Genomic DNA, 27,430 nt, shown 5'->3' on the forward strand with positions numbered 1-27,430 from the left:
TTTTTCGAGTGAATTTTGAAGTTGGCACTTTGCAGGAGCTTCGACCTCGAAATTTTAAAATAATTTTATAGCTCACGAGCACTCCAAACTACAAAACAAAATTTTCAAATAAATTTCAGAATCATCAGGAGCTTCAAATTACAAAACAGAGAGACAATTTCAGAGTTTGCAGGTGCTCCAAGCTACAAAATTTTTAAATAAATTATAGAGTTCGCATGACCACAAAATTTTCAATTGAATTTTAGAGTTTGCAGAACCTAGCTTGCAGGAGCACCAAGCTACGTTAAAATTTTCAAATAAATTATAGAGTTAGCAGGATTTCCAAACTACCTATAAAATTTTCAAATAAATTTTGGAATTTGAAAGAGCTCCAAAATTACAAAATTTTCAAAAAAATATCAGAATTCGCAGGAGCTCCAAAGTACAAAATTTTCAAATGAATTTTGGAATTTTAGGGAACTCCAAAATCACAAATTTTTCAAATATAAATATCTATCAGAATTCGCAAGACCTCCAAACTACAAAATTTTCACATGAATTTTGGAATTCGCACAAGCTCCTAATTACAAAATTGAAAGATAAAATCAAAGTTTTTGAGACATATGTACATATGTACAAAGTATAAGAAAATTTTCCCATAAATTTTGAAGTTCGCAGGAGCTTTGAACTGCGGAATTTTAAAGTAGGTTTTCCAAACAGCAATAAATTTTCAATTAAATTTTGGAGTTTGCGAATGCTCCAAATTACAAAATTTTCAAGTAATTTTTTATGTCTGCGAGAATATTAAATTTCAGAATTTTCAAATAAATTTTCCAGTCCGCTGTACCTTTCAGACTACAAAATTTTTGAATGAGTTTTGGAATTATTGTAATTACAGGTGCCCCAAACTGCAAAATTTTGCAAATATATTTGAGAGTTCGAGAAACCTCCAAACTACGAAATTACCTTATTAAAATAAATTTCAGAATTATCAGAAGCACAAAATTACAAAACCGAAAGATAATTTGACCAAAATCAGTCTTCAGGCGCTCTAAACTGCAGAATTTTGAAATTAATTTTTGGGGTTTGTAGGACTTTCAAATTAAAAAATTTTCAACTGAATTTTGGAATTCACAGGAGCTCTAAATTACAAAATTATTGAAAGATAATTTTAGGGTTTGTCAGCACCTGCAAAATTTTCAAATAAATTTAGGGATTTGAAGGACCTCCGGACCATAAAACTGATAAATGATTTCGAAGCTTGTAATGAATTTTGTAGCTTCCAGGACCTTTAAACTACGAAATTATCAAATAAATTTCAGAATTTACACAAAGCTTTTTGGTAACTTTTTCAAAAAATAAGCCTTGAATTTTTTTTCAAGTCAAAATTATCCAAATACAAAATCTATTAAGGTTGCCACAATTGAAATTTTTGAATTATGGAACAGAAGAGGAAAAAAAGTGATCAAAATTTTTTATTTTAGAAAAATTCAAAATGACGTAATGTACCTATATCTTTCCTAAACATGTTATCGCTCAAGAACATAATTCTCAGTTTGAAAAATCATCCTACTCGTATGTAGATTTTATCAAATTTTGAAAAGTTGAAAGACGAACCATAATTTTTGAACTTACAGGGCCTCAGCGGGGCGCTTTTTTCAGTCAAGCCGAATGAAATCCTCTCAGGCCAAGACATGCGAATAATTTGAACCCACAAAATGCAAAAGTTTTTCTACTTTCAAAAAAGTAATGAAATCGTTTGCTTCCTCAAGTTGAAACAAACAAGAAATGTGATATCAATTTTTTGACTATTACAGAAATTGAAGAAGCTAGAAATACTTTCATTTTCAATTTAGTTAATGTACAAGGTACTCCTAGTAAAATGCAGAATTTTTTTCAAAATGAAAAATCTGGTTTACAAATGTCTATCTAGTGACCAAAAAATTCCCAAATCACTTGAAAATATCATAAATATCATAACACCTAAATCAAGAGAATTTGAGAAACAATTTCTGGATTTACAATTATTCGTGTGGAATGTAAAATCATTCTCAGCTCCCTCAATTTTGAATTGATAGTGTTCCATCAGTAAAAAGTTGATATCATTTAGCCACGGATCAGAATAGTAAAGTGCGAAAATGTGATCAGATTTACGACGAAAATTTGATGAAAATTTGGAAATTGTTCCGAATCTAAAATTTAGCATTCGAGTTTGTATACCCTACCTTAGTACTTACCTTGCACTTAAATTAAAATGAAAGTAATTTAGGTTCTTACTTTGATTTTATTCTCAAAACACAGGGGCGGGGGGGGGGGGAGATAAAAATTAAGGACTTGAAACTTCAATTTAGCGACCCCCCCCCCAGGAAGATAATACAAAAGAAAAGGCCTGACGATACCTATTATCAAAAATCAAAAAATGAATTTGAGTAGCTGAAATTTTGGTACTTATTGATAACTGATTATTAATCACACTGATTAATTTTTTAATTGACCAAGATAATATCTCTAATTTTTTAACCCTCGCGAGCCTCGCTTGATAAATTATTTCATCAATAATATCTGCTAATCTGAAACACGTGCGATAATTCATGCAAATGAAATCGGTTACCAAATACCTACACGTCTTCTCATTTTTATAGATGTGTGTTGTGTGTGCCTCGTATGCATTATTGAAATTCGATATTTCAATACAATACGAGGCTGGCCAAGTGGCCACGATGTGAAATTCATCACATGTCTGAGTAGAACTGCCTTCGGTCAATAGGCAGAAACTAAACACCTCAGCAAAAATAAACTGATACTTTTAGGGCGAGCTTTTGAACATAGTAATGTATTCTCATTCATCTCGATAACTACCTACCTACACTTCGTACAAAGACCTACACATGTGATGCGGTCAGAAGACGTATTAGACAGACACTGAATCACACACACACACGATACACTTTAACCAAAATTCGATGAATAATAAAAAAAATAGGCACCCAGCCCACCCATTTATAAAATCAATACCTGTATCGATGGCTTTGATTTGTGTAGGTACAAGATAGGTATAGGTATATTATTGTCGGTAAATGGGAATAATTTATCTTACTAAGGTGTCCAAAGTGTCAAACTTTGAGGATTTATGTGGCAACGACAAAATTACACCTTCGTGTAGGTAGCAGGTAGATACTCGTGTTATCCAAAAGTTTACTTTTCGATTACGACCTTGCGTATAGCGATAAAGTAGGTAAGATACCAAGATGAGAAAGTTTCACGCAACAAATGTTTAATTGTTGCGTTCGATTGGATGATTAATCGAAATTTCGTTCGACGATTTGAAAAAAAAAGGAGTAAAAATCAATGTTCAATGATTATCACGAAATGTGAGAATAAATTGTATTTGTCATTTAAGAGGGTACGTTTACCTCTTGAAGAAAATCCACTTCCAGGTGTATAAATTGTTTTTCTTTATCATGTCGAGTGTTTATGTTAGAATTTTTTTCCCTCGAATCTTGATGATTGCGCTTTTTTCATACTACAGATGGTTATCGAATAAGGATAAAAAGTTTATTAAGTTTCTCGGTTGTGCTTGAATTGCTTTCGTTTTTCATCGTGGATTGATTTTAGGTTTAAAAATAAATAAATATTATATCATACAGCCGTAATATTTGACTCGAATAAAATTAATTATTAGAGTACTCGGGTACTAATTTTTTTTTTATTTTTTTATTTTTCCAGATTCCACACACTTATCGGACAAAACGCCGCGACGACGAGTCAAATGTGAACCTTTTTTCCATACTAACACTTTCGGTAAGTTTTCCACGTTTTAATTACCTACCTTACCTTAGCCCAAGTCACCATTAATCAAGCAAAATTGAAAATTTCTCTCATTTCCTCGCCGAAGTGATTATAAAATAAATTATAAACACGATGTGCAATAGGTGGCTTCTTACTACATAGAAGCAGAAATCACTATATCGTAGTACTATGTAGGCTTAGCTAACGTGCTTTTGCAGCTACCCCGCATCGGCCCTTCTGCTGCGTTGGTTTATTTAAAATTTATGAAATACGAAACCACTTTTATGGTGTAGCATTACGAAATTAATGTGCATAATTAATTCGCGTACGAGTGCGAGTGTGGTAAAGGCAGGCGTGGGTGTTATGTAATTGTATACCTTTTTTTTTAATATCGTAGGTAGGTATACGATATACGATATACATTTTACAGTGTGCGCCACTTTTACTAAAACTTTGACTGTACAATGAGAGTATAAAGTTTACCAAAGTGGAAAAGTTTATTGAAAATTTTATAAATGAGGTAGTTCTATGTACATATAAGTTGAGATTGTTCCAGTATTAATCTTTCATTATACTCGGTTCCAAGGTTATCATCGGTATCCTTTGTAGTATTTGTATGCTAAGTAGCAATCTATACCGTAGATCAAGCTGAGTAGGAATCCTAAAATCTGCAAAAAAAAAAAAAAAAAAAAAAAAAACTCATCAAGTACTGCTTACTTATCTAATTTTTAAAAATGTATCAAGTTAAATGGTCCTCGACTTTAACTACATTCTTTCCATCAATGTTTGACGTTCGTCCAATAAAAAGAAAGATGAATTTGAATTCCTTCTTATCAGTCCTAGATTTTGACTTGAGTACAGAATTCGATCAATTTCTTTCATTGAGAGGATTTAGGTATACTTACAAGGAATTTTTCAATTTTTTTTTTGAAAGTGGGAGAAGAGGGGGGTTGCTTGAAAACGTTGCAGCATTAATGCTTTCGCTCCTGTTTAAAAATTATGATGCCATGAAAATTCTTCAAAATTTTGACATTTTTTAAAACACAAAAAATTATTAGTGGTTTCCCGATTTTAATTTTTTTTAAATTGTTGATTTTTTTGAAGATCAGAAATTACGTTTCAGTGTTGTCTTGTCTGATTTAATTATTTTCTTTTTTTTTCTATAAAAATTCATAAATAAAATTTTAAAAAAAAACTTTTTTTATTCATCATTTTTGTCATTAGTGCATCAAAAAAGTCGTTATCTAATATACGTACTTACTTACAATTTTCACTACCTACGTTTAAAAATATATATTGTCTAAAAGATGATACGTTTTTCGTATTTCTCAATTTTCACCAGTTTTTTGGTCCCAATGTATCACAAAATGCTTTCATTTCTGATATTTCTACGAAATAACAGTTTTATTTTAACTGATGAAATGATTAGGTACTAAATTTTTTTTAAATTAAAAAAGATGTTTTTTTTAAATTTTTTGTTTTAAAAAAATGTTCTTTTACGCTTATGATTGATCAACTATAAAAAAAACTCGCTGATCAATTTTTATCACGTCAGAAAATATTTATAATAAGGTTTCAAGCACCAGAATATCTGTTTTTGGGTGCTTTAGCTATGTATATTTTTTTTTCAAATTTCTATGGGCTTTTTTTATTTTTGTTTTTTGTTCTGCTTTTCCAAGCATCGCGAAAATTCTTTTACTTCTGACATTGAATTTTTTCTTGCTAGAAATAATTTTCAAGTTTTTATTTCATAACCAGAACATTACTCAATATGTTTGTACTCGATTATGATTGATTAATATTGTTATTTTTATCATTTCAAAAAATCTCTCGCTTTTCCTGTATTTTTAAATTGAAAAAAAAATTCATGACATTTTTTTTCAATTTTCTCAAATAATGTGTATGAATTAATGCTTCAATTTCTGAAGACGTAATTTTTCATGTAATAACCACCCTGAATAAGTTCAGATTTTTTAATGAATAATTTAGTTATTTAGAAAAATTGACACCTATCAACTTTTTTCATGATATTTTATTTGTTTCTATACACCCAAAAAATGTTTTTCAATTTTTATCGTATTTTTTTACATTTTTTCAGTTTTTTCATTGAATAACTTGATGTTTTGAATTTTGATATTTTAAAAAAATTTCACGTTATTCAAATATTAACAAAGATACCAACATAAAAACATTATCTAGCTGTTTTTTTCTGTCACAAGTTCTTTATAGGTAGAGGTAGAGGTACCAGGTACCTAATCGTTTTAGAAAAATAGTCTATCGTTATCATGTACATTTTATAAACAATTTTTAGGTCTTTTTGAGCCTTCCTCCCCCCTAACATAGTGAATCAATTTTTTGCACTTCGATTTGGAACTTGTGCAAAATTTTTTAAAATGTTGCTACTTTTCATTTCCTAAAAAAAAAGAGTAGAAATTTACCCATATTTACTCACATTTACAGCTACCATGATTGGATAAATGAAGAAAAATGGTATTGCTAAAAAATCTGGATACAAGAAGGTGTGAATAGTTAACAATAACCAGCTACACGAACCGATGAAATTTAAGCAAGTGCTGCCATTGAAAAACACTTCCTGCAAAAACAAATTGTAGCAATGTAACTCATTTTATTTTCCAAAGGCCAAATTGCTCATCTTCTAAAAATAAAGAATTAAATAGGTAATAATGATAGAAAAAAAAACCAATTACCAATAACGAAGACCGAACCAATCGCATGGAATTTTCCGACCAAATATAAGTTAGAAGTAAAACAGTGGTTGTAATCACCGACCCCGATATAGTGGTTAAAAATGCATCGTACGAGAATCCAATCAACGAGGCGTATTTCAATCCGAAATTCATCAATAAGCTTTTACAAAGGCCGGCTATAATCTGTATGAAAATAAATTCATTATAACGGAGTACCTACCTAGCTTTAATAGAAGCAAAAAAGCTCAACTTATTGCACCATCTACAACAATAATAACACAAAAACGTATAATTACCAATTGTAAAATCTTAAGTAATCCGGCGTACGACTTTAGATAAGCGAAATTTAAATTAAATCCGCAACACGAACATAACGGTAATTTAGCTCGAGATGGTATCACAACAGGTATCATTTGATTCCTGAGCATTTTACTATAGCAGGACGAAACGGAGAGACAAAATAGCTCCAACACATAAAGTTGCACCAATTAAACTTCCAAGCTCGCAATAAAATAAACAAAAGAGGAAGCATTTTTGTGATACTCGTGGGTGGTTATTTTTAAACCGGCGAAATGTGAATGTCTCCCTCGACGTTGAACTTCCGTATCCGTCTAATACGTATATAGAATTTGTTGGCATCTCTCTAGTCTCTCTCTAGGTATATATGTATCTACCTTGCAGCAATCTTTAATCTCTTTATAGACGAGTAAAAATTTTTTAAAAACTTTACGTATATGGTAAAAGTACATCTCGTCGTATTTTTTTTTCATTTCAATTCCGCGAGTAAGTTCTATACTTCGCATGCTATTACTCTGTAGGTTATGTTGTCGTACCATACCTACTTCCACTACATTTATGTGTAGGGGGCACCTCCATCTACGGTACATAGCACACAGCACAGCAGGCAAAAACAACACACACGAACGTTTATATGGAAAAGAAAATATTTCCATAGCTGACAGAAAATACCGTAGCGTTGAAGTACGGCGTTTTCGCATGAGAGAATGGCTCCGGCTCGAAAACCTCGAGCAAATGCAAGCTCTTTAGCTTTTTTCCTTCTCCTTATATTGCGACGAAGAAACATCGAAGAAATACGAGCTCGCGAAAAAGTTTGAAATTTCAAAGACAAAAGATTGGACTGGCTGCGAGGTGGTAGCTTTCAATATAACGTCGGTTGTTCGAATTCGATATAATTTTTTCCTCGTTTAACGGCGCTATAAAAAAAAAAACACCAGAAAGAAAAGAAGACAAAGCTGCGGAGCTTTTGTTACGTATAGAGGTTTTCACCGGGTTAAAGAAAATTTCCAACGCCGACAAAAGACTAACCGAAGAAGAATTTACATATTAACGGTTGCACCCTTTGCGGTAATTAAGTCTTTGTGTATATTCTAGTTGGCACTTAATGAAAACTATTGTAAAGAACCTTTTTGAATTTTAATGCCGAATAAGTAACTAGTACAATATTCGCGTTCGTCGAGTTCAAAAAAATGTAAAGTCGCCACCTCGCGTTGGTGTATTGCCTTTTTACGCTGATTTACTCGTCGGCGTCGTACACAAACAGCTCGCTCTCTTTGGCAGACATTTGTTGAATGCATATGGAAATCTATTCGTTCGTAGTTTTTCTTCATTTTTTAATCGACTGATCCGGCGTGTAAAATACGTGCCAACAATCAAAACCGAGCGCATCATGGCGGACGTGCGTAGCATGTAAATAACAAGCTAAACGATACCGTACGTTAGAGCGAGACGGTGCAGAAAATAACCCTCGAACTGAACTTTTTTTTAATCGCTAACACGCTATCATCAATGACACGCTAGGCTCTAAATTGCCTTACCTTTTTTCACCCTCGTATCTTCTTCACGATATACACTGAATCGCATAAAGAATAAAAAATTGGCCAGAGTAGTAACTTATTACAGTACCGAGTTCGATTATCAGCTACGTACTTGGCAAAATTGACTTATTATTGCCATTAAAAATTGAATATATCGAATCACGTCAGCGTGTTTTTTTTCCTTTCTTGTTTCCAAAGACGTCTTTCGATACACGCTAGCTAACCCATTAATTAAGTTTCGAATTTCTTATAACCGAACGCCAGTCACGAGAATCCCTAGCTATAAATTTCACGTCTGCGTCCCAGATGAATCTGTTAATGTATAAAGAAACAAAACCGTATCATTACTCGATAGAATATTATAATTTTTCAAAATAAACAAATTAAAAAAAACAGTACTTTAAAAAAAAAACTAAAATATAGGGAAAAAGGTAGAACGAACCGTAATATGAGAATCGAACGAAATCTTAGTAACATTAGTATAGTAACGACCGTATCAACGTAGGTACGAATAGATTTTTAAAAAAAATGACTGAAAGATATCTAATTATATTAGACACCTTTAAAGTTAATCTTCTTCTTATGAGCTTTACCATTAACATGAGAAAGAAGATTATTCAACGGCAGATTATTAGCATCACAGGGGTTACATTTCCAAAACCCTTCGGTAATTCCTTCGACATAGAAACCAGCAGCACCAAGATACAACTGTTCGTCGGTATCTTTGAATACCATCATGAGTTTTTTCTCTTGATCATAATCAGTTGAACTGGTGTTGTACGAACATCCCGGTTTAGGGTCGATTTCTGTAGTAGATCCGACCGAGCATCGACTAACTTTGCTGAAATTAACGATATCGTCGATGCCACCGTTACCGGTATTGGTGAGGACAGGAACTTTGAACGAGGAACATGAATTATTGGTTTCGGTATGAGTTACTCTTTCGAGTTTACGGTCCCATTTGCTCATCACGGTTTGTAGTTTTTTAGCTGTTGGGTAAAATTGCGAATTAGTTGAGAATGAAGTACTAAAGTGAAGAATTATCGAGTTGAATTGCTTACTAATTCGTTGCATCGTGTTGATGAGTTCGGCATCGCTGACTACTTCGTCGTGTTTCACCAACGAGTCCACGAAGTTTTCGAATGATTTCGCCGTTGATTTGGTCATCTGAACATAGATACGTTGTTCTAAGGTATTCATTGTGATATACGATCTGTAACGAAGAAATCATAATGGTTTGAAAAACATGTTAGAGTGAGTAGATATAATAAGTAGTAGTGAGAAACAGAAAGTCAGAAACATACCGGCTCAGATGTGTTACCAAGACCAAGTGTTTGACAACGACAGATCATTAATTAATGATAATATAGGTACTTGGAATCATGCGAGGAAGTCTATAATTTTACATGAAGATTATACAAACGTGAAATAAAAGCTGCGGAAGATGACAGTAGTCAGTACAAGAGAAAAGGTTCAAAAACAGAATGATCTGAGAAAATTCCTACGAAATTGCATTGCAGTTTGAGTGTTTGATAAGAAGAAAGGCGCCAATTCAAGAGGGAAATTTACCAGAATCAGTGTTGTGGAGTGGAATGAGTGTTCGCCTTCTAACCAGTTTTAGATTAGAACATTAGAATTGAAAATTGTTGGAAAATAATTTTTTTTTAATAAATCATCTCGCATTATTTTCATAAACATCTCAGAAGTGTTATTTATTTCGAAAACACTGGACCGGAGTCCGAACAAAAAATTTGTTATTACATATTGTGGTTGAGTTGGTTGGTGGTTACACTGTAAATTGTAATACAAAAAGATAAAAATAGTTACATTGATCATCGAAAAGAGCGCTAACGATGGTAACGAAAAATCAAATAATGAGAATTTTATTTTTAATTAATTTAATTTTTTATTCGATGTTCGATGATTTGATTTGATTTTAATTATGAAGTATTGGAATTGGCTGAACGATTGAGTATGCTGTATGTGAGGACTGAGGAGTAAGGAGTTGCACTTCTGACTTCTGAAACTCGCAAATTGGGGGGAAAAATATTACATAAGTCAATTGTCAGTTGTCACTATTGTCAGTGTTCATCTGTTCATCTGTTTATCTTGGTGGGCGAGCAGAGTGACGGCGACGAGTGAGCACAAAATTTGAAACATCAAAACATGAAACATTTTGAATTTTGAATGTACCTTACGTAATTCGTAAAAACTTCATTGAATCGGATAAATCCTCATTCTCAATTTTCAAAAGAGTAAAACTAAAAAATACGAATTTTCGACGATTTTTGAATTGAATTTGTTTCAATCTGTTCAGTTGCCCAACTTAAAACTTTCTTTTCTTTCTTTTCTAATTTGACCTCGTGGATATACTTTTTTCAGAGAAAATCTTTCGCTAATTTGAGCTTAAATGCTTATATGTAGGCTACATATTTACTCAAGTTAATAGGTACTTAAACTATATTAATACCTACTGCTACTGCTGGAAAAAATTCTCGTAGAGTATAGAGATGTAAAAGCACCCACATTACAGTTGAAAAGAGATGAAAAATGAAAATTCAAAGGAAATAATTTATTAAAATGTTCAAGTATTTTTTGTGTGGTGCGGTTTTCAGTTCGGTAAGTAGCATATTAAGTTTTCCATGAAAAGAAATTATACTATCTACAACCGAAGCTGGGCCTGTGTCTGCTAAGAAAATGGTAAATAGTACCTAATAAGTTTGCAATGTGTACATATCTACTTTCCATTAAGTAAACTGCACTGCACGTGCCCTTTCCATAGTGTAATTAAGGTAATGATGTTTTTTCATTTGTTGCTGTTTAGTGTTTATTCATGGAATCTGAAGGCCAAGTTTCAATGTTTTAGGTTTTTTTTTGCTGCCAACTTTTTTTTTCCTTGTTGAAATCGAAAGTCTGTTGAAACAACTTTTGAGAAAATTGAAAACTTGTGAAAAAAGTGAATACACCTCGATATACTAATTGTAAGTACCTATATAGTTGCTTAGTTGGTCAGAGAACGTTAAAAAGTTATCCGCTGTTCAATTTTGATTCTCTGATTTGATATAGGCCTATGTGTAAGTTATTTTTCAAGTCTTCTGGAGCCTCTACATAGATACTTCATCGACACCAACCGGATTTTAAAGTTGGATTGTATAAGGTATATGTAGAATGGCTCAAAAATTAAAACTGGTTTGCATCAATCAAGTGAAAAATATGACATAAAATATGCCTCTTTGAAAAGATTTTGTAAGTTTTGCCCCGGGTACCTAATTAGCAATTTTTGAATTTTTCTATAAAATAAAAAAACGAACTTCAACTTGTGAAATTATACTTGGAGATGCTCTTTATGTTTTCCGTGCAGTAAATATGCATCTCCTTGCAAACGTTGACGCGATTAAGTATATTTGTGTGATTTCTAGGGGTCCTCATTATACGATTGTTTCTATAAAAGTTTCTCTCATTTTTCACTTTCCTACAAAAAATGATAAGTGTAAAGGTGTGAAATAATTTTCGATGATATTTTGGTGAATAGCAAGAGTCAAAGTTAAATATAATTTTGCATTGATGAATTGCCTGTTCAAAGTTGGCTGTCTGCCAGTCTACCTTCTTAAGGTCATTGACCCGTCAGTATGGCTTCCCAAGGTTGTCTGTCTGCTTGTCTTGCTTTTTAAGGCCATTGACCTGTCTGTATGGGTTCCCAAGGTTGTCTGTATGTCTGTTGTCTACTTGTCTGGCTTCGTAAGGTCATTGACCTATCGGTCTGGCCTCTCAAGATAGTCTGCATTCTTGTCTGGCCTCTTACAGAGCCATTGGCCTATATTACTGGACTCTCAAGATCACTGGCTTTCTTGTCTAGCTTCCTAAGGTTATCTTTCTGGGGTCTCAAGGTCATTGACCCGTTGCCTGACCTCTCAGGGTCGTCTGTATTCCTGCCTGGCCTATTGAGGCTGTCAGAGTACCTGTCTGGTCTCTCAAGGTCGTCTGTATTCATGCCGGGCCCATTAAGGTCATAAACCTGTGTGTCTGTACCCTCGAGGTCACTGACTAGGTACCTCTCTAGGCTCCCAAGGGTATTTTTCAGCCTTCCTGGCCTCTCAGGGTCATTGACCTGGGAGTATAGTTTTCTAAGGTCATCTGTCTAGCTTCTTAAGGTCATTGACCGTCTGTCTGGCTCCTCATAGTTGTCATGTCTACCTATCTGACCTCTCGAGGTTGTCTGAGTGCCTGCTTTGCTGTTCAAAATCATCTGTCAGTCTGCGTGGCAGCCTGGCCTCAGTTGTGATGATACTATAAAGAAGCTTGAACTGCATAAAATTTTTAGGGGGCTATACCACCTACAAATTGATTGTAGACCATGCGACCTCTGCTGGGCCCATAAATTTTAAGGAAACCTGAACTTTGGAAAGTAGCACAGTCGTCATCATTGATCCTTGAAATGCAAAAAAAAAACACCATCACCCCACTTTTCTCGGCATCGAAACAAAAACAATCCCATGAGTCGGTAATAAGCAGTCTCTTCTCCTTGAAAATAATTTCGTTCACCACATTTCGCTTCGCATTCAATCCCTCCATAAACACACTTTACCTCCGTATGCGAATCAACAATATCAAAATCAAAACTGAAAAGTGTGCTACACTCGTGGAATATTTATCAGCGCATATGAAACGATTACGTGCCATCATTCTCACACTCGTATCTACTTTCTACTCCTACATTACCTACCTATATAAAAGCATCACATCAGCAAAACATCAATATAGCAAACGGAATAAATAGCTAAGTTAAGTAAAATTCGTCGACACGTAAGAAATATGAAGTATACGATAATATTCCAGCGAAGGTATAAGACGATAAACAAGACGACACAGAGATATTCGTTGTATACGAATACGAGTAGGCCTCACCACTCGTGCACATCTATAAGACATTAGAATTCAAATTTATCGTACCACGGTAGACTAGAGATCTCTCGAGAAGCGAGATGAAATTTGCGAGAAAGATGCAAATTCGAATTTAAACGAATAAAAGCCACAGATACGCGGTATTCGATGGGTTTAAACTTTACCCATACATACGTATTTATACGTACGACTGACGTCTCTGGTGCTCGTGCTCGTCGTTCATTTGCAGATGAAAATCTCTTGTATGTTTCAACTTTCTTAACGTACGAATTTTCGAAAATTTACCTCACATGTAAGGATACGTCGTCGTGGAATAGAATAGGTAACTTTACCCATTGATTTCGGCAAATAGGGATGAAAAAAATGAAGGAAAAAGTTGGGCGTTCGTCGACGATGAGGAGAACTTTCAACAGTATACAAACAATCGAATAAAAGTGAAAATAAAAATAAGCTCGGTTCTTGGCATCGCTTACGGTTAAATTTTTAATTAAGGTTGAGACGATGAATTGAAGCTTCTTCTTGGCGTAGCCGTAGTACCTACCTATATATACCTAAGTCGAATAAAGTTAATTAAATTTCACGTTTTATCGACAAATAACTTTTAACCAAAAGAGCAGACAAGTCGAAGAAGGGATCGAGAGAGGTATTTCAATTTAAGCATATTGAATCCAATCCGATCAAAATCGTTCCAGTGACTAAATCTGAAAATTTTAAGCTTTTAAACGTGGGCACGCCAAGTTTACGAAGCTTTTCATATACCTACCTACCTACGTGTATCATATACTCGCGGGAACAAGCGAACGATGAGCCTTCAAAATGTGATTTTTTGCCTCTGGTTGTCGAGAGTTTCAGGCGTTTTAGAAACATCTTGAAACAGAAGCTTGTAAATTAATTTACTATAGTTACGTACAGTTTTGCCAGCAAAGTGAGAGAAATAGGTACACAAAAGTTGATCGTGCGTATTTGTATAATTATGTAATTTTGTTAGTAAACAAAGTTTAAAGATATTTCTTGCAACATTTAAACTTTGAAAAGCTATTTTACACTGTACACAAGATAAGGCCCAGTGTATATATGGAAAAACTTGGTTGCCCTAGTTTCTCAAACACATTTCAAACCTAGTAATATCTGTACACTAACGGTTTCTTCAACTTTAATCAATTTAGGTAGGTACCCGATTACGTATTCCGTTCCGCGAGACCATGCAAAGAGGGGAGGGGTAGTCAAAGATTTCGTATACGTAATTGCTTTTTCGACTACGATCATTAAAAAATTCACACAGCCGAAACGTACACAAGCTCACAGCAGTGGATGCTTTTGCATTAATACTTTAAACGACGACGACTGAGTATAAATGTCAACACCCTTATACGCGCGGATGGGAATTATCGATAAAATACACACAAAAGACGTAGCTAGGTACCTATTCTTTTCGTCGAGTCGTATGGAGCGAATTTGAAATTAAATCGTAGGTGCTTTATACTCGCAAATCTACTTATACTTCGTGTTTTCTTTCAGTATTATTATTGAAATTACGAATAAAATGTGGGTAATTTCATCAAGCGTAATACTCGAAATGCTGAAACCAATACTTTTTTACTGCGAAATCTTGTTAGTTATACAGCCACTTATTCGTTTTTTTTTGCTTTCTTTATTCTTATGTCAGCCAATTTATTGATTCATATCTCGTTTCCTTCGAATATGAAATTTTATTTTCTCTTTCGTTTGAATTTTCAAGCATTTTGCGTTTTTTTCTACTGAATCAAAAGGTTTCAATGAACTCTTGGTTTGTGGTTGTTATTTAATGAATTCATTTGTAGTACAGGGTAGTGGAGTAAGCATCTCTGAAAAATTGAAGGAGTGAACGTCCTTTGAAGAAAAAAAAACTGAAACGAATCACAAAATATGAGGGTAAAGTCTTCTCTCCGAGGAAATGTTTAGATCAGGATGGTGTTTTTGGTTTGAATAAACTTGATAATGAAAATGTGCAAAATGTTATTAATAGGAAGGAACATTACAAGATTTTTTTGGAAGTTTTCAATAATCTGACATAATGTGAAAGGGTATCTGGAATAGGGGCGTTAGTAAAAAAATATGATTTTGAGAAAAACATGTTTAAAGTTCCTAACATGCCGTCACATTTTTCGCCCTTTTTAGTGTGCGTAGCACACTATTGGTTTCGTTCCGAAAGTTGAAAAATTCTTTGGCTCGAATGTTCTCTTAGAGGAATGGACCGATTTTTTTGAATCTTTCGTAGGTAGGTGAGGCATAACTTGAGGGAGGGAATGTCGTAATTATAATTGCAATTACTCAATTAGCTTCTTGAGTAATTGCAATTAATTACGAAAATTTGTACCAAAAAAAGAATAAAAAAGGGAAAAGGGCCATATCAAAAGGGAAGCCGACAAAAGCGAAGCCGACTTTAAATTTTCAAAATTGAACAATGAGAAAGGTATCAAAAGGGAAGCCGACATCGGTTTTAAAATGTAACACTGCAGGGGTCCTAAAATATTCTTATCTACAGTGTTATCTTTCCCATTGTTCAATTTTAGACTAGATGCCGAAAGCAGGTGGTTACCCTTTCGGAATGAAAACCCACCAGTCATTTGTGAAACACCTGCAGGTGTTTCATTTACACACGTAGATGCTGAAAGCAGGTGGTTACCCTTTCAGAATCAAAACCTCCAGTCATTTGTGATTTTGCTGTGCTCCCAAGAGGTTCTCTCAATCTCTCAGTACTGCAGTGCTTATGCTTTCCTGATATATCACGTTGTGCTCCGGAGCTTTCAGAATAGCATAGCATAGTGTATTCGGAATCGCGTTGTGCTTTTTTTTTCAAAATCGTGTTGTGCATTTTTTTTGAAATCGCGTTGTGCTTTTTTTTCAAAATCGAGTTTTTTTTAAAAATCACATTGTGCTTTTTTTTCAAAGTTCACGTTGCGCTTCTTTTTTAAAATCGCGTTGTGCTTTTTTTTAAAAATTGTGTTGTGCTTTTTTTTCGAAATCTAGTGCTTTTCAATTCCTAAAATTTGCATTGTGTTTTTTTTCAAAGTTCGCGTTGTGCTTCTTTTTCTGAAATTGCGTGGTGCTTTTTTTCGAAAACGCGTTGTGCTTTTTTTCTAAAATTCGCGTTATTTTTTTATTTTGAAGTTCGCGTTGTGCTTTTTTTTCAAAATCGCGTTATGCTTTTTTTTCGAAATTGTGTGGTGCTTTTTTTCGAAATTGCGTTGTGATTCTTTTTGAAGTTCACGTTGTGCTTTTTTTTCAAAATCGCGTTGCGCTTTTTTTTTAAAATCACATGCTTTTTTTCCAAAATTTGCGTTGTTTTTTTTTTTAAAAAAAATCGCGTTGTGCTTTTTTTCTAAAATTCGCGTTGTGCTTTTTTTTTTCAAAATCGCGTTATGCTTTTTTTCCAAAATGGTGTGGTGCTTTTTTTCAAAATTTTGTTGTGCCTTGATTTTTGAAGTTCGCGTTGTGCTTTTTTTTAAAAATCACGTTGTGCTTTTTTTTCAAAATTCGCGTTGTGCTTTTTTTTTAAAATCGCGTTGTTTTTTTTTAAAATTTCGTTGTGCTTTTTTTTTCAAAATCGCGTTATGCTTTTTTTCCAAAATGGTGTGGTGCTTTTTTTTCAAAATTTTGTTGTGCTTTTTTTTTGAAGTTCGCGTTGTGCTTTTTTTTCAAAGTTTGCGTTGGGCTTTTTTTTTTAAAATCACATTGTGCTTTTTTTCCAAAATTCCCGTTGTGCTTTTTTTAAAAAAAAATCGCGTTATGCTTTTATTCTAAAATTTGCGTTGTGCTTTTTTCCCTAAAATTTGCGTTATGTTCTTTTTTTTTGAAGTTCGCGTTGTGCTTTTTTTTCAAAATCGCGTTGTGCTTTGTTTTTAAAAAATCTCGTGCTTTTTTTCCAAAATGGTGTGGTGCTTTTTTCAAAATTTTGTTGTGCCTTTTTTTTCAAAGTTCGCGTTGCGCTTTTTTTTAAAAATCACGTGCTTTTTTTCCAAAATTTGTGTTGTGTTTTTTTTTTTTAAAAATCGCGTTGTGCTTTTTTTCTAAAATTCGCGTTGTGCTTTTTTTTAAAATCTCGTTGTGCTTTTTTTTTCAAAATCGCGTTATGCTTTTTTTCCAAAATCGCGTTATGCTTTTTTTCCAAAATGGTGTGGTGCTTTTTTTCAAAATTTTGTTGTGCCTTTTTTTTCAAAGTTCGCGTTGCGCTTTTTTTTAAAAATCACATGCTTTTTTTCCAAAATTTGCGTTGTTTTTTTTTTTTAAAATCGCATTGTGCTTTTTTTCTAAAATTCGCGTTGTGCTTTTTTTCCTAAAATTCGCGTTGTGTTCTTTTTTTTTGAAGTTCTCGTCGTGTTTTTTTTTAAAAATCGCGTTGTGCTTCTTTTTCTGAAATTGCGTGGTGCTTTTTTTTGAAATCGCGTTGTGCTTTTTTTTCAAAATTGCGTTGTGCGTTTTTTTTCAAAATCGCGCTGTGCTTTTTTTCCAAAATTTGCTTTGTGCTTTTTTTCAAAGTTCGCGTTGTGCTTTTTAAAATGAAAATCGCGTTGTTTTTTTTTTGAAATCGCATTGTGTTTTTTTCCAACGTTCGAGTTGTTTTTTTTCAACGTTCACATTGTGCTTTTTTTCTGAAATTGTATTGTACTTTTTTTTCCAAAATTGTGTGGTGTTTTTTTTTCAAAATCGCGTTCAAAATCTCGTTGTGCTTTTTTTTTGAAGTTTGCGTTGTGCTTTTTTTCGACGTTTGCATTGTGTTTTTTTTTCTGAAATAGCGTTGTGCTTTTTTTCGAAATCACGGTGTTTTTTTTCCAAAATCCGCATTGTGCTTTTTTTTCAAAGTTGGCCTTGTGCTTTTTTCAGAATTCACGTTGAGCTTTTTTTCAAAGTTTGCATTGTGCTTTTTTTTCAAAATCGCGTTGTGCTTTTTTTCACTAAAATTCGCGTTGTGCCTTTTTTTTCAAAATCGTGTTGTGCTTTTTTTCGAAGTCCTCATTGTGCTTTTTTTTTTGAAGTTCACGTTGTGCTTTTTTTCCAAAATTGTGTTGTGCTTTTTTTTCAAAATCATGTTTTTTTTCAAAATTGCATTGTGCTTTTTTTTGAAATCGCGTTGTGCTTTTTTTCAAAGTTCGCTTTTTTTTCAAAATCACGTTGTGCTTTTTTCCGAAATTGTGTTGTGCTTTTTTTCCAAAATTGCGTGGTGCTTTTTTTTCAAAATCGCGTTCAAAATCGCGTTGTGCTTTTTTTTTGAAGTTCACGTTCTGTTTTTTTTTCAACATTTGCGTTGTGCTTTTTTTTCCGAAGTCGCATTGTGCTTTTTTTCAAAGTTGGCCTTGTGCTTTTTTGAGAATTCGCGTTGATCTTTTTTCAAAGTTCGCACTGTGCTTTTTTTCAAAATAATTGCGTTGTGCTTTTTTTTTCAAAATTGTGTTGTGCTTTTTTTTCGAAATCGCGTTGTGCTTTTTTTAAACTAAAATTCGCGTTGTGCCTTTTTTCAAAATCGCGTTGTGCTTTTTTTTAAATCATCATTGCGTTCTGCTTTCAAAATCCCAATTGCTTTTTTCCAAAGTTGCTTTGTGCTTTTTTTTCATAATCGTATTGTGATTTTTTTTTAAATCATGATTGCGTTCTGCTTTCAAAATTCCAATCGTTTTTTTTAAAAAGTTGCGTTATGCTTTTTTTTAAAATCGTATTTTGATTTTTTTCGGAATCTTGTTCTATTTTTGAAATTTGCGTTGTGATTTTTTTCTAAATCGCATTGTGCTTATTATTTTGAAGTCGCATTGTGCTTTTTTCGAAGTTGCGCCTTTTTTTGAAATTTTGTTATGCTTCTTTTCCAAAATTGCGTTGCGCTTTCCAAACTAAAGAAGCTACGCACACTGTTACAGCTGCGCTTGGCGCAGCTGTCTAGTTTCAATATAAGTTGGTTTTGGAACCTGGAAAAGTGATTGAATGATACCTAGAAGAAGAGTCGGAGAATTGATTTCTGCAATTTCCAAGAAAAAGGGCGTTAGTTTGCTTAATTTGCTTGTATTCCAGCGACGTCTTCAATTGCCTTGCCTGTTATAATTTCAAGAATTTGAGAGGATTCTTTCTTAAGATTTCAATTCGTTGGCAAAATTGTCAGAATATCAGAAAGAATTTGACGTGATTTTAGCTAATAACTTACTTACATGATTGTTTTTCAAACTTTCAAAAGTCACACTTGATATCTAAAAGTTCACTTCGTAATGGAACCTCTCGAGATTTTCACCTTCAATTCGAACGGGACTTCGATTTTTAGAAAGAGCATACTCTGACACTCCCATAACCAAAATTTCAGCGACCCAGATTGATTTTTTTGGAATTTTTGAAAATTCAACATTGACATATTTCTGCAATTTATGCTTTTAAAAAAAATGTATAAGTAGGTACAAGCACTTACTTCTTTATTAAAAATGAGAGAAATTAATCCTGAAACCAATATCAACGCCTCTTAATCTAAATTTCACGATTACATCGAACAATTCCCGATTCCGGAGCTTCCAGCGCGATTTTCCATTCGTTGAATAGATCAAGCATGAGCTACAATTCGATTTTTAGCTCTTCAAATTATTTGTCACTCCTTATGGAAAAAATTTCAAATTTTGAAGAAAATGAAAACCGCATTGGTCTCGAAATTGTGAAATATTAATTCCGGATTGGTTTTAGACAAAATGCAGCTATTCGTTCAAATTTTCCAAACATTTCCCAACGAAAAAATGAATTTTGATTTTTTTGGAATTTTTCCCTAACAAAATAATATGGTCAATTTTAGTAAAAAAAAACGCACTCGAAGCATCCGCCTGAAAATTTTTTATTCTTTTTCAATTGGCTGATGTGCATTTTCAGCGTTGCGGTATTGAAGCCCTGCCTGCCTTTTTTTGAAATTGTCAAAGTCTGGCTTTCTGTCAATAATAGCGAAAAATGTCAGCTTTTGTCAAAATTTCCAAACTGTCACGTTTCTGGCTGAAAATTGTCGCTTTTTTGTGAAAACTAACTTCCAAAGAAACTTCATTTTTTTTCCTAATAATTACACAAAAATCCCGCTTTTCTGTAAAAAAAAAAAGGTCAAAGAACCTCACTTTTTAATCGAAAAATTGGAAATAAAATCTCACATTTTTTCAACAAAGATTGCGAAAAAGCGTAAGCATCTAATTTTTTTTGCCAGTAATTGCCAAGAAGGAAGTACTCATTTTTGTTAAAATTGTCTGTCTTATTTTTTGCTAAACATCGTGAAAAAAATTCGGTTTTTAAAAAAAAACATCCCACAAAGTCTCGAGTACTTTTTTTCTAAAATTGCCCAACCGTTTTACTTTTTTCCAAAAAAAATTGTCAGAATTGTAACTTTTTACCAATTGAAAAGTCTTGCTTTTTTTTACCAGAAATTGCAAAAAATTACAAAAAAATTTAAAAGGTCTCATTTTTTGAAAAAAATTGCAAAAAAATGTTATTCCACAGCCAGATAATTAGCAAAAATTTTTAATTTTTGGTAAAATTTGTCAAATTGTCTGCTTTTGAAAAATTTCCTATTGCTTTCTTAGAAAAATATTTTTTAAAACGCCTCTTGCATTTAAAAAAACTCATGTCATCTAAATCAATTTTCGCGAGAAGTTGTGCATGCCTTTTTTTAAAATCACTATTTTGAAATTCTTAGAAATTCTTGATTGTTTTTTTCGTATTTTTTAGTTCCTTTTTAATGTTTAGCAATTATTGCTAAACATAATCGTTTTTTTTTGCGTAAAATGCCAAAAAGTCTCACATTTTTTCAAAACTTGTCCAAAAGTTTAGTTTTTTTTTCCAAAAATTGATAAAAAAACCTCTAATTTTTTTTATAAATTGTCAAAGTCTGCCTCATTTGACATGAATTGCAAAAATTTTCAATTTGTTGCCAAAAACTGTCAAAAAGTTTCGTTGTTTCATCAAAAAGTTCAAAAATAGTTCAACCATTTAAAATTAAAAAAACAGAACATTGTGGGGGGGGGGGTCAATTTGTTATGTTCTATTTTTTTGATGATTTTTTTTCTACATCAGATCGAGCTTTTTTGGTTACTAAATAAATAAGTGTCTTTTTTTGGAAAAAATATATTACCAGCCCAGTTATACAATATTCCTTTTTTTTTGAATTTTTCAAAAATTCTCGAAAAATCAACAAATTAATTTGGACTGCTGAAATTTGGGCGATGGAATTTTCAAACCATGCTATTTCTAAGTCACACAAAATATTTTAAAATCATAAGCTCAAAATAAGTATTTTAAATTGATTTCATTTTTTTTCATGTTTTCAAGTTACAGAGAGACATACCTTCAAGACATTTTGCACAAAATTTTCAAACCTTTTGAAAAAAAAAGGAAAAAATTTCAAAGTTAAATCCAGGCTTCAACATTTTATCATAATACCTATTCTTCCGAATTCACTTCAATTTTTTTTCGATTCTCGCTCATTTGACCTTTGACGCAGCATAAAAAGCCAATTTCAGCGCACCTCAAATAAAATGTGAAAATAAGTGAGAAAATTACACTCATAAAAATATCGAATTGTGTAGGGTAATAAACGATCATTATCGAACATTCGGTACACTCATTCGAGAGAAAATCAACTCTGTACATTTAATAGGTGAACTTTCACGTTATGTGTCTTTTTTTCGAGTTTTGAACAGCAATGGTTTGATTTTATAACAAACCTTTTTATATCAATAAAAGCTTAACGGTTACAATGGCATCATTAAAAAGAAATGCTGAGCTTGTATTTAGGATAAAGTTTTCAAGAGAGTTTTTACGTTTGGCGTTCGGTGTACAAGCGATGCCACTGCCAGTAAAAGCACAAGGCAAATTTTCAATCAAGACACGAATCTTTTGAATTCTTTTTTTATTTTTTTTTTACTTTGGTAAAAAGTTCATTGGGTTTCTTTATAAAATTAATTCGAAGAGAATGCTCTTTTTTCTCATCTACGTTTCTTTTTAACTAATTCTAAATTCAAATGTTTAAATTAGGAGAGAAGGAATTTCCAAGTGTTTGTATCTCGTTTGAGAATTTATACAGGTAGTTGATGTTTTTCTGTTCAACTTATGTATAAGTAATGCTTATCAGACCACGATGGCGTGATTAAAGGATTAAGTATACGTTACAAATATGTATTTAGTGTATGTATATCAACGTCTCATACATCACCTTTGCAAAATTCTGTCTAGTTCGAGTAATTTCTTTAGAAATATACATCACAAATACCATTACATAGGTACCCTAAGGGGCCAAGCTACTGCAATGATCTATCTGCACGAAATTGTATGTGTGCTGACAATTCGTACCAAATACATTTCGACGTTGTTGACTGTTTAAAAAGCTAACACGAGTGTTTGCTGAATTCATGCTACGAGTTCAACATTTTGACATCGAATTGGAATAAACAATAAACATTTACCACGATCGAATATTTCGATAAGCGTTTATTATACTACAATACTTTATTTCGTGTTTGCAGTTTAGCGAGCGCTTGATTTTATCATAAAGTTGACCTTATAATAATACATATAAGTACCAAAGACCAATGTTCTTTGACTTGGTTAATTTCGGCTATTTTTATTTTCACTTTTTTTTCGAGAGCTTGGAAATTGTAGGATAATATTCGTTCTTGAAGCTAACAGCGTTCTTTATGAGGTTTGAAAAATAACTAAATTAATTTTCAAGGTGATGTGTTTCCTTTGAAATTTTATTTTCGCAAAAAATTGAAGTCAATTGAGAGAAAAAAATATTGTAAAAATTATTTTCTCATTTTTTCAGCGTCGAGTGATTGAAAGTTGCGAAAAGCTCGACTTTGAGCGTTCGTAACTTTTGATCTATTTGCGCTAGAGCTTAAGAGAAGAAAGAATATTGTAGACCGTGAAAATCTGATCATTTTTCATGCATCGAACACTCATATACTCACTAAACTTCTCGAGTTATTGAGGACGAATTCTAAAAAACAAGACTTTTCCGCTGAGACCCAAATGTACCTAAACGACATCTGCATCTCTGTGACGTCACTGCTCGTAAATCTGCGCTTCAGCTTGTAAACTACTACACCTTAACTACTCGCAGATGAATTATGGACCCGATCTGTATAAAAGGGAAGCTGCAGCGGTTGTAAGGTTAAGATCATACTTTCAGGATTCATTTTTGTAGTATGTATCTTCGCCTTCTCCGTACTCTTCTGGAGTTCGATGAAGCCATGATGATGAGCCATGGCTCCTCGTCTCGAGCGTGAGGTGGGCCTGTTTCTCAAGCATTTGAGAAGCAGAGCCACGATGATCGCAGTCTCTTCGGAGGCAGGGACGAGGATGCTGGCTGAGTGGTAATATTTATGATTAAAACTGAACTAATCACAGCAGGGCAAATGCCCGTGGAATGGGCTTACCTTACCGTACATCGTATCCTTGTCAGTTTAAAGGACAGGAGGTAGGACTGCATCCGAGCCAGTCATTAAAAAAAACTTATACCGAAAATGGGATGTAGAGAATTAGAGATCCTCTGATAGCCAGCCTTCAGTAATAATTGGGCCTTTGGCTTTTGAGTCAGATATTTCAATATATTTTCAGATTTGGGGGGGGGGGGGGAGAATAATCTTGTCATAAGGTCAAAACTTCGTGGTAACCTCTCCCCATTCTAAATTAAATTCAGAGGTTGAAGAGGAACAGATGAAAAATTTACAAAAAGATGTCCTCAGCTACCAATTTTAATAGGCATAATTTTAAAACGATTCAAGTTTACAAAATTTAGCAAAAATTTCATTCGAAGGAAAAAGGGGGTATGTAGAACCTCCATAAACCCCTCCAATAAACCTACACCATTTTTACATCTCGATAAATAGGTAAGTTTTTTTTTGCAAAATAATTCGCCAATTCGTCGATTCTTTTCGTGCGATGATAAATAAACGAATAAACATCAAACCTTGAAACTTCAATCCAATTTCTTCGTTCGTATTCGCAAACGAGATTCTTTTTCTTTTCGATTCGATTTATTTGTGTAGGAAACTCGTCGGCGGTGTATGGCGTACCTACCTACTCGTGGTTGCATTGCAAAAGTTGAAGAGGAAGCAGAGGCAGATGAGGGGGGAGGGAGGTAGAAAAACGAAATAGGAACCTTTACCGAATTGAAATTTGTTCCAGTAACTTTACCGTTCACCGAAAACAATCTCATTACGGTGCATTTTTCTATTTCTCTTTTTCTTATTTCCCTGTGTGATAGCGAATAAAAAAATTATGATCACGCAACTCTCGCAAACCGCTCGCGTTTTCGATGTTCAATTCAAAGTTAACAAGCAACTTTGCATTTTCTCGTAAATCCAATAAAATCGTCGCCGGAATACTAATACGTAGTTGTTTTCCTTTTTTTTTTTTACCCTCCCCCTATGTACCTATATCGTAGGTATATATTGTGTAGTGCTTCTCTGTCTCCTAAACTTCGACCTTTTTTTTTCGCAGATATTTGAGCGAGTACTCGTGTAATATGGTAACCCAGTAGCCGCGTGTTTGTAAATTGACGATAACACGACGCACGTGTGTTTGAAAGTTCGAATTTCCTGTTCCTTTTTTTTTCGTTTTTTTTCCTCAACGCTCTGTTGGGAGCCTAGATTTTTTTCACTGACTGAAAATAGTTACAGGTGCATTGAGAAAGATGTCCCAAAATTACACTTTCAAGCATGAGTTTTCAATTTGAAATATCGTGGGAGGGGGAGGGGGCTAATCGCTAAAGATTTTGAGAAGAAAAAAAATGAAATAAATATTTTTGAAAATTATACCAAAATGTTTTAAAAACTTCCAACTAAATTTCAAGCAATCTGAATTATTTTTCAATCTCCCCCCTCCCCCTCCCAAAGCTAACGACACTTTTGCCTAAATTTTGGACAATTTCACCCCCATTTTTATCGCCTTATTTATATAGTTTTTCTTAAAAATTCTCGCAGTCTCACGCAATCATTTTCAAAATGATCCCACGGATATTTAATCAGTTACTACGCGATTACGAAGTGTTGTAGCTTAAACGTTTTTTAAAAAGAACACAACAATAAAAAATTGCGTAAAAAATCGTCAAACATTGACACGAACGACCTATTTTTATGGTTAGAAAATTAGTGGTTTTAGCATTACTCGGATTGCTTATTTGGTAAGAACACGAAAGTCAATTTCCGTTCTTCGATGGTAATCGAAGAAGTTCCTACTACTAGAGGTAGGTAGTCGCATTATGCGTAAATGTGTCCGCAACACGCACAATATATAGGAACAGTTGACGAAAATTTGCAAAAAAAAAAATGTACGTGTGAATGACTCGTTAAAATAGATGTTAGAGGGGGAGGGGGGTCTATATTTCAGAAACGTTTTTTCTAAATATAATTTGAAGACTTGAACGATGCGGAAGTTCTCGTTTGAAAAGCTGTATTCAGTTTATTGGCAGCTTCTATAGTCCCTGTTATCAAGTGGAAAGTAAAGTCGAAAGAAAAATGCTCAATTTTTTATGATTTAATACCCAAATATCTAAAAAAAAAACAAACAAAAAAACACATATTTAAAGGTTAATTGAAATTGCTGTAATAACTTAGTAACAAGAAAATCTATAAAAAAATATGTACATACAAAACATCTTTGTTGAAAACACTTCTGCTCAAAATGTTTGAATGTTTGAAAAAGAACACAAGAAAAAACCTGAAGCATTCACAGTTCTTTCTGAAGAGAATCAAGTTTTAGATATATTTCATTGATAAATACCTATGCATATTGAAAAATAAATTTTAATGTACTTAAGTGATTTGTTTTGCTTGTTGTTTCAGGTGAGTACAAACTACCGTCCTCAGAATTAGTAATGTTATCAACATAAAATAAGTAAGTCATTTCTTATCATTAATTTACTTGCGTGAGAAAAAAACTGATATTCAAATTCAACTATGAAATGAATAGGTACCTAATATGTTTTTCCATTTTCTTCAATTGTGGATATGAAAGGAGAGAAGAGGGAAAGGGGAAGACAATGAATACTTGTTTTGAAATATTTTATGATTAATCCAGTCCAGACCTTATTTTATATTCAACAGTTCTGTTTTTGTACTGGAAAGATTGCACATCACACCCACTCACATGATGAAAAAAAAATCTTTCAAAATTGTTGGAGATGGAGAAATACTTCAAAATAACTAAGTAGGTCTGTTAAAGGTACAACAAAAATAGGAAAATTAGCAAGAAGACAAAGTATGAATAGGTCGAAACGTATCTTTTTTAAAAGTAAAAACTATCGCAATAATAATTCCTTCCAAATCAGTACCCAACTGTTGAATACCTGTAAAAAAATCTTGCACTTTATTGATTTGATCAGTTTGTTCCAACGACTCTCTCGAAAAATTTTCGGACCAACTAATTTTATAATACTTAATCACCAAGTACACTTGTAAAATACTGAAGAAAGCAGCCAAGCCGCCAAGCATGATGAGTAGACGCATATGTAGAGAAAACTTGGACCATAATTCAGTTTTATCAATACTGGCTAATCTTATATACCAAAACGCTCCTGCAATTGGAATCAAGCGCAGGACACGAATTGCACACGACACTTCTTGCGTCAATTCTCTGATCTGTGTAGCTACAAAAAATTCCGTCGATAGGAAGTATAATAAAGGAATGGTTGTTCCTAAGAAGCAGTAAGTATAAAATTTTTTATTCTGACTGCTCGAGGGAGACCGTTGCAAAAATAAAGCAATTCTTCGAAAACACCAGCATATATCCAGAGCAATAATCAGTTTGAAAAGTGCTATTGTTAGAGTTAAATATACGTAGATGCAATACAATAATTCCAATTTGTACGAACGTTCATAAAATGTAAATCCTGCAGGCATTATATTGTAATTTCGCAGTACAGACGAAACGGTGTACAATAGCAGGAAAAAACAGTAGAAAGTAAGATTTTTAGTCGCCAAGCTTTGCGTGGATATCTTACCACTTTGGAAAAATTTGTAAAAATGGATGATCAAGCAGATAATTGATGATATGCCTCCAATTTTGCTCATAAGTGTCAGTATGTATTCGAGATTACTGTCAATTATCATAGTCATGATTTTCTCTCTTTTTTTTCTAAATTTGCTCTTTGCAGCTGATGTGTTTCTTTTAAGCAGCGAGTTTCAAGGTCTGAAAAAATAAAATATAAGATTTTATAGTCTCCCTATTACCTATGAATCA

The 27,430-nt window shown here is 33.2% G+C and overlaps 3 protein-coding genes and 1 non-coding gene across 5 annotated transcripts in view; 2 read left to right on the top strand and 2 right to left on the bottom strand.

The window, feature by feature from the left end:
* Positions 1-27,430, top strand: part of Hs3st-A (Heparan sulfate 3-O sulfotransferase-A) — a 130,729-nt gene that overhangs the window by 69,741 nt on the left and 33,558 nt on the right. For both annotated transcript variants that reach the window (XM_065363862.1, XM_065363861.1), the window contains one exon: positions 3,706-3,780. The gene's annotated coding sequence lies outside the window, so the exon portion shown is untranslated. The remainder of the gene's footprint in view (positions 1-3,705; positions 3,781-27,430) is intronic.
* sing (MARVEL domain-containing protein sing) lies at positions 4,073-7,307 on the bottom strand. Its single transcript, XM_065363726.1, has 4 exons — positions 6,773-7,307; positions 6,477-6,659; positions 6,221-6,361; positions 4,073-4,436 (listed from the first exon to the last, which is right to left on the bottom strand). The coding sequence occupies exons 1-4, from the start codon at positions 6,902-6,904 to the stop codon at positions 4,359-4,361; spliced, it is 534 nt and encodes a 177-aa protein (XP_065219798.1). The 5' UTR covers positions 6,905-7,307; the 3' UTR covers positions 4,073-4,358.
* Positions 8,653-9,856, bottom strand: LOC135844407 (uncharacterized). The gene is made up of 3 exons (XM_065362609.1): positions 9,616-9,856; positions 9,373-9,524; positions 8,653-9,300 (listed from the first exon to the last, which is right to left on the bottom strand). The coding sequence occupies exons 2-3, from the start codon at positions 9,509-9,511 to the stop codon at positions 8,864-8,866; spliced, it is 576 nt and encodes a 191-aa protein (XP_065218681.1). The 5' UTR covers positions 9,512-9,524; positions 9,616-9,856; the 3' UTR covers positions 8,653-8,863.
* LOC135846109 (small nucleolar RNA U3) lies at positions 23,363-23,564 on the top strand. Its single transcript, XR_010558886.1, has one exon. It is a non-coding gene; the product is annotated as a small nucleolar RNA U3 (small nucleolar RNA).

Source organism: Planococcus citri, chromosome 4 (assembly GCF_950023065.1).
Source record: "Planococcus citri chromosome 4, ihPlaCitr1.1, whole genome shotgun sequence".
Lineage (NCBI taxonomy): Eukaryota > Metazoa > Arthropoda > Insecta > Hemiptera > Pseudococcidae > Planococcus > Planococcus citri.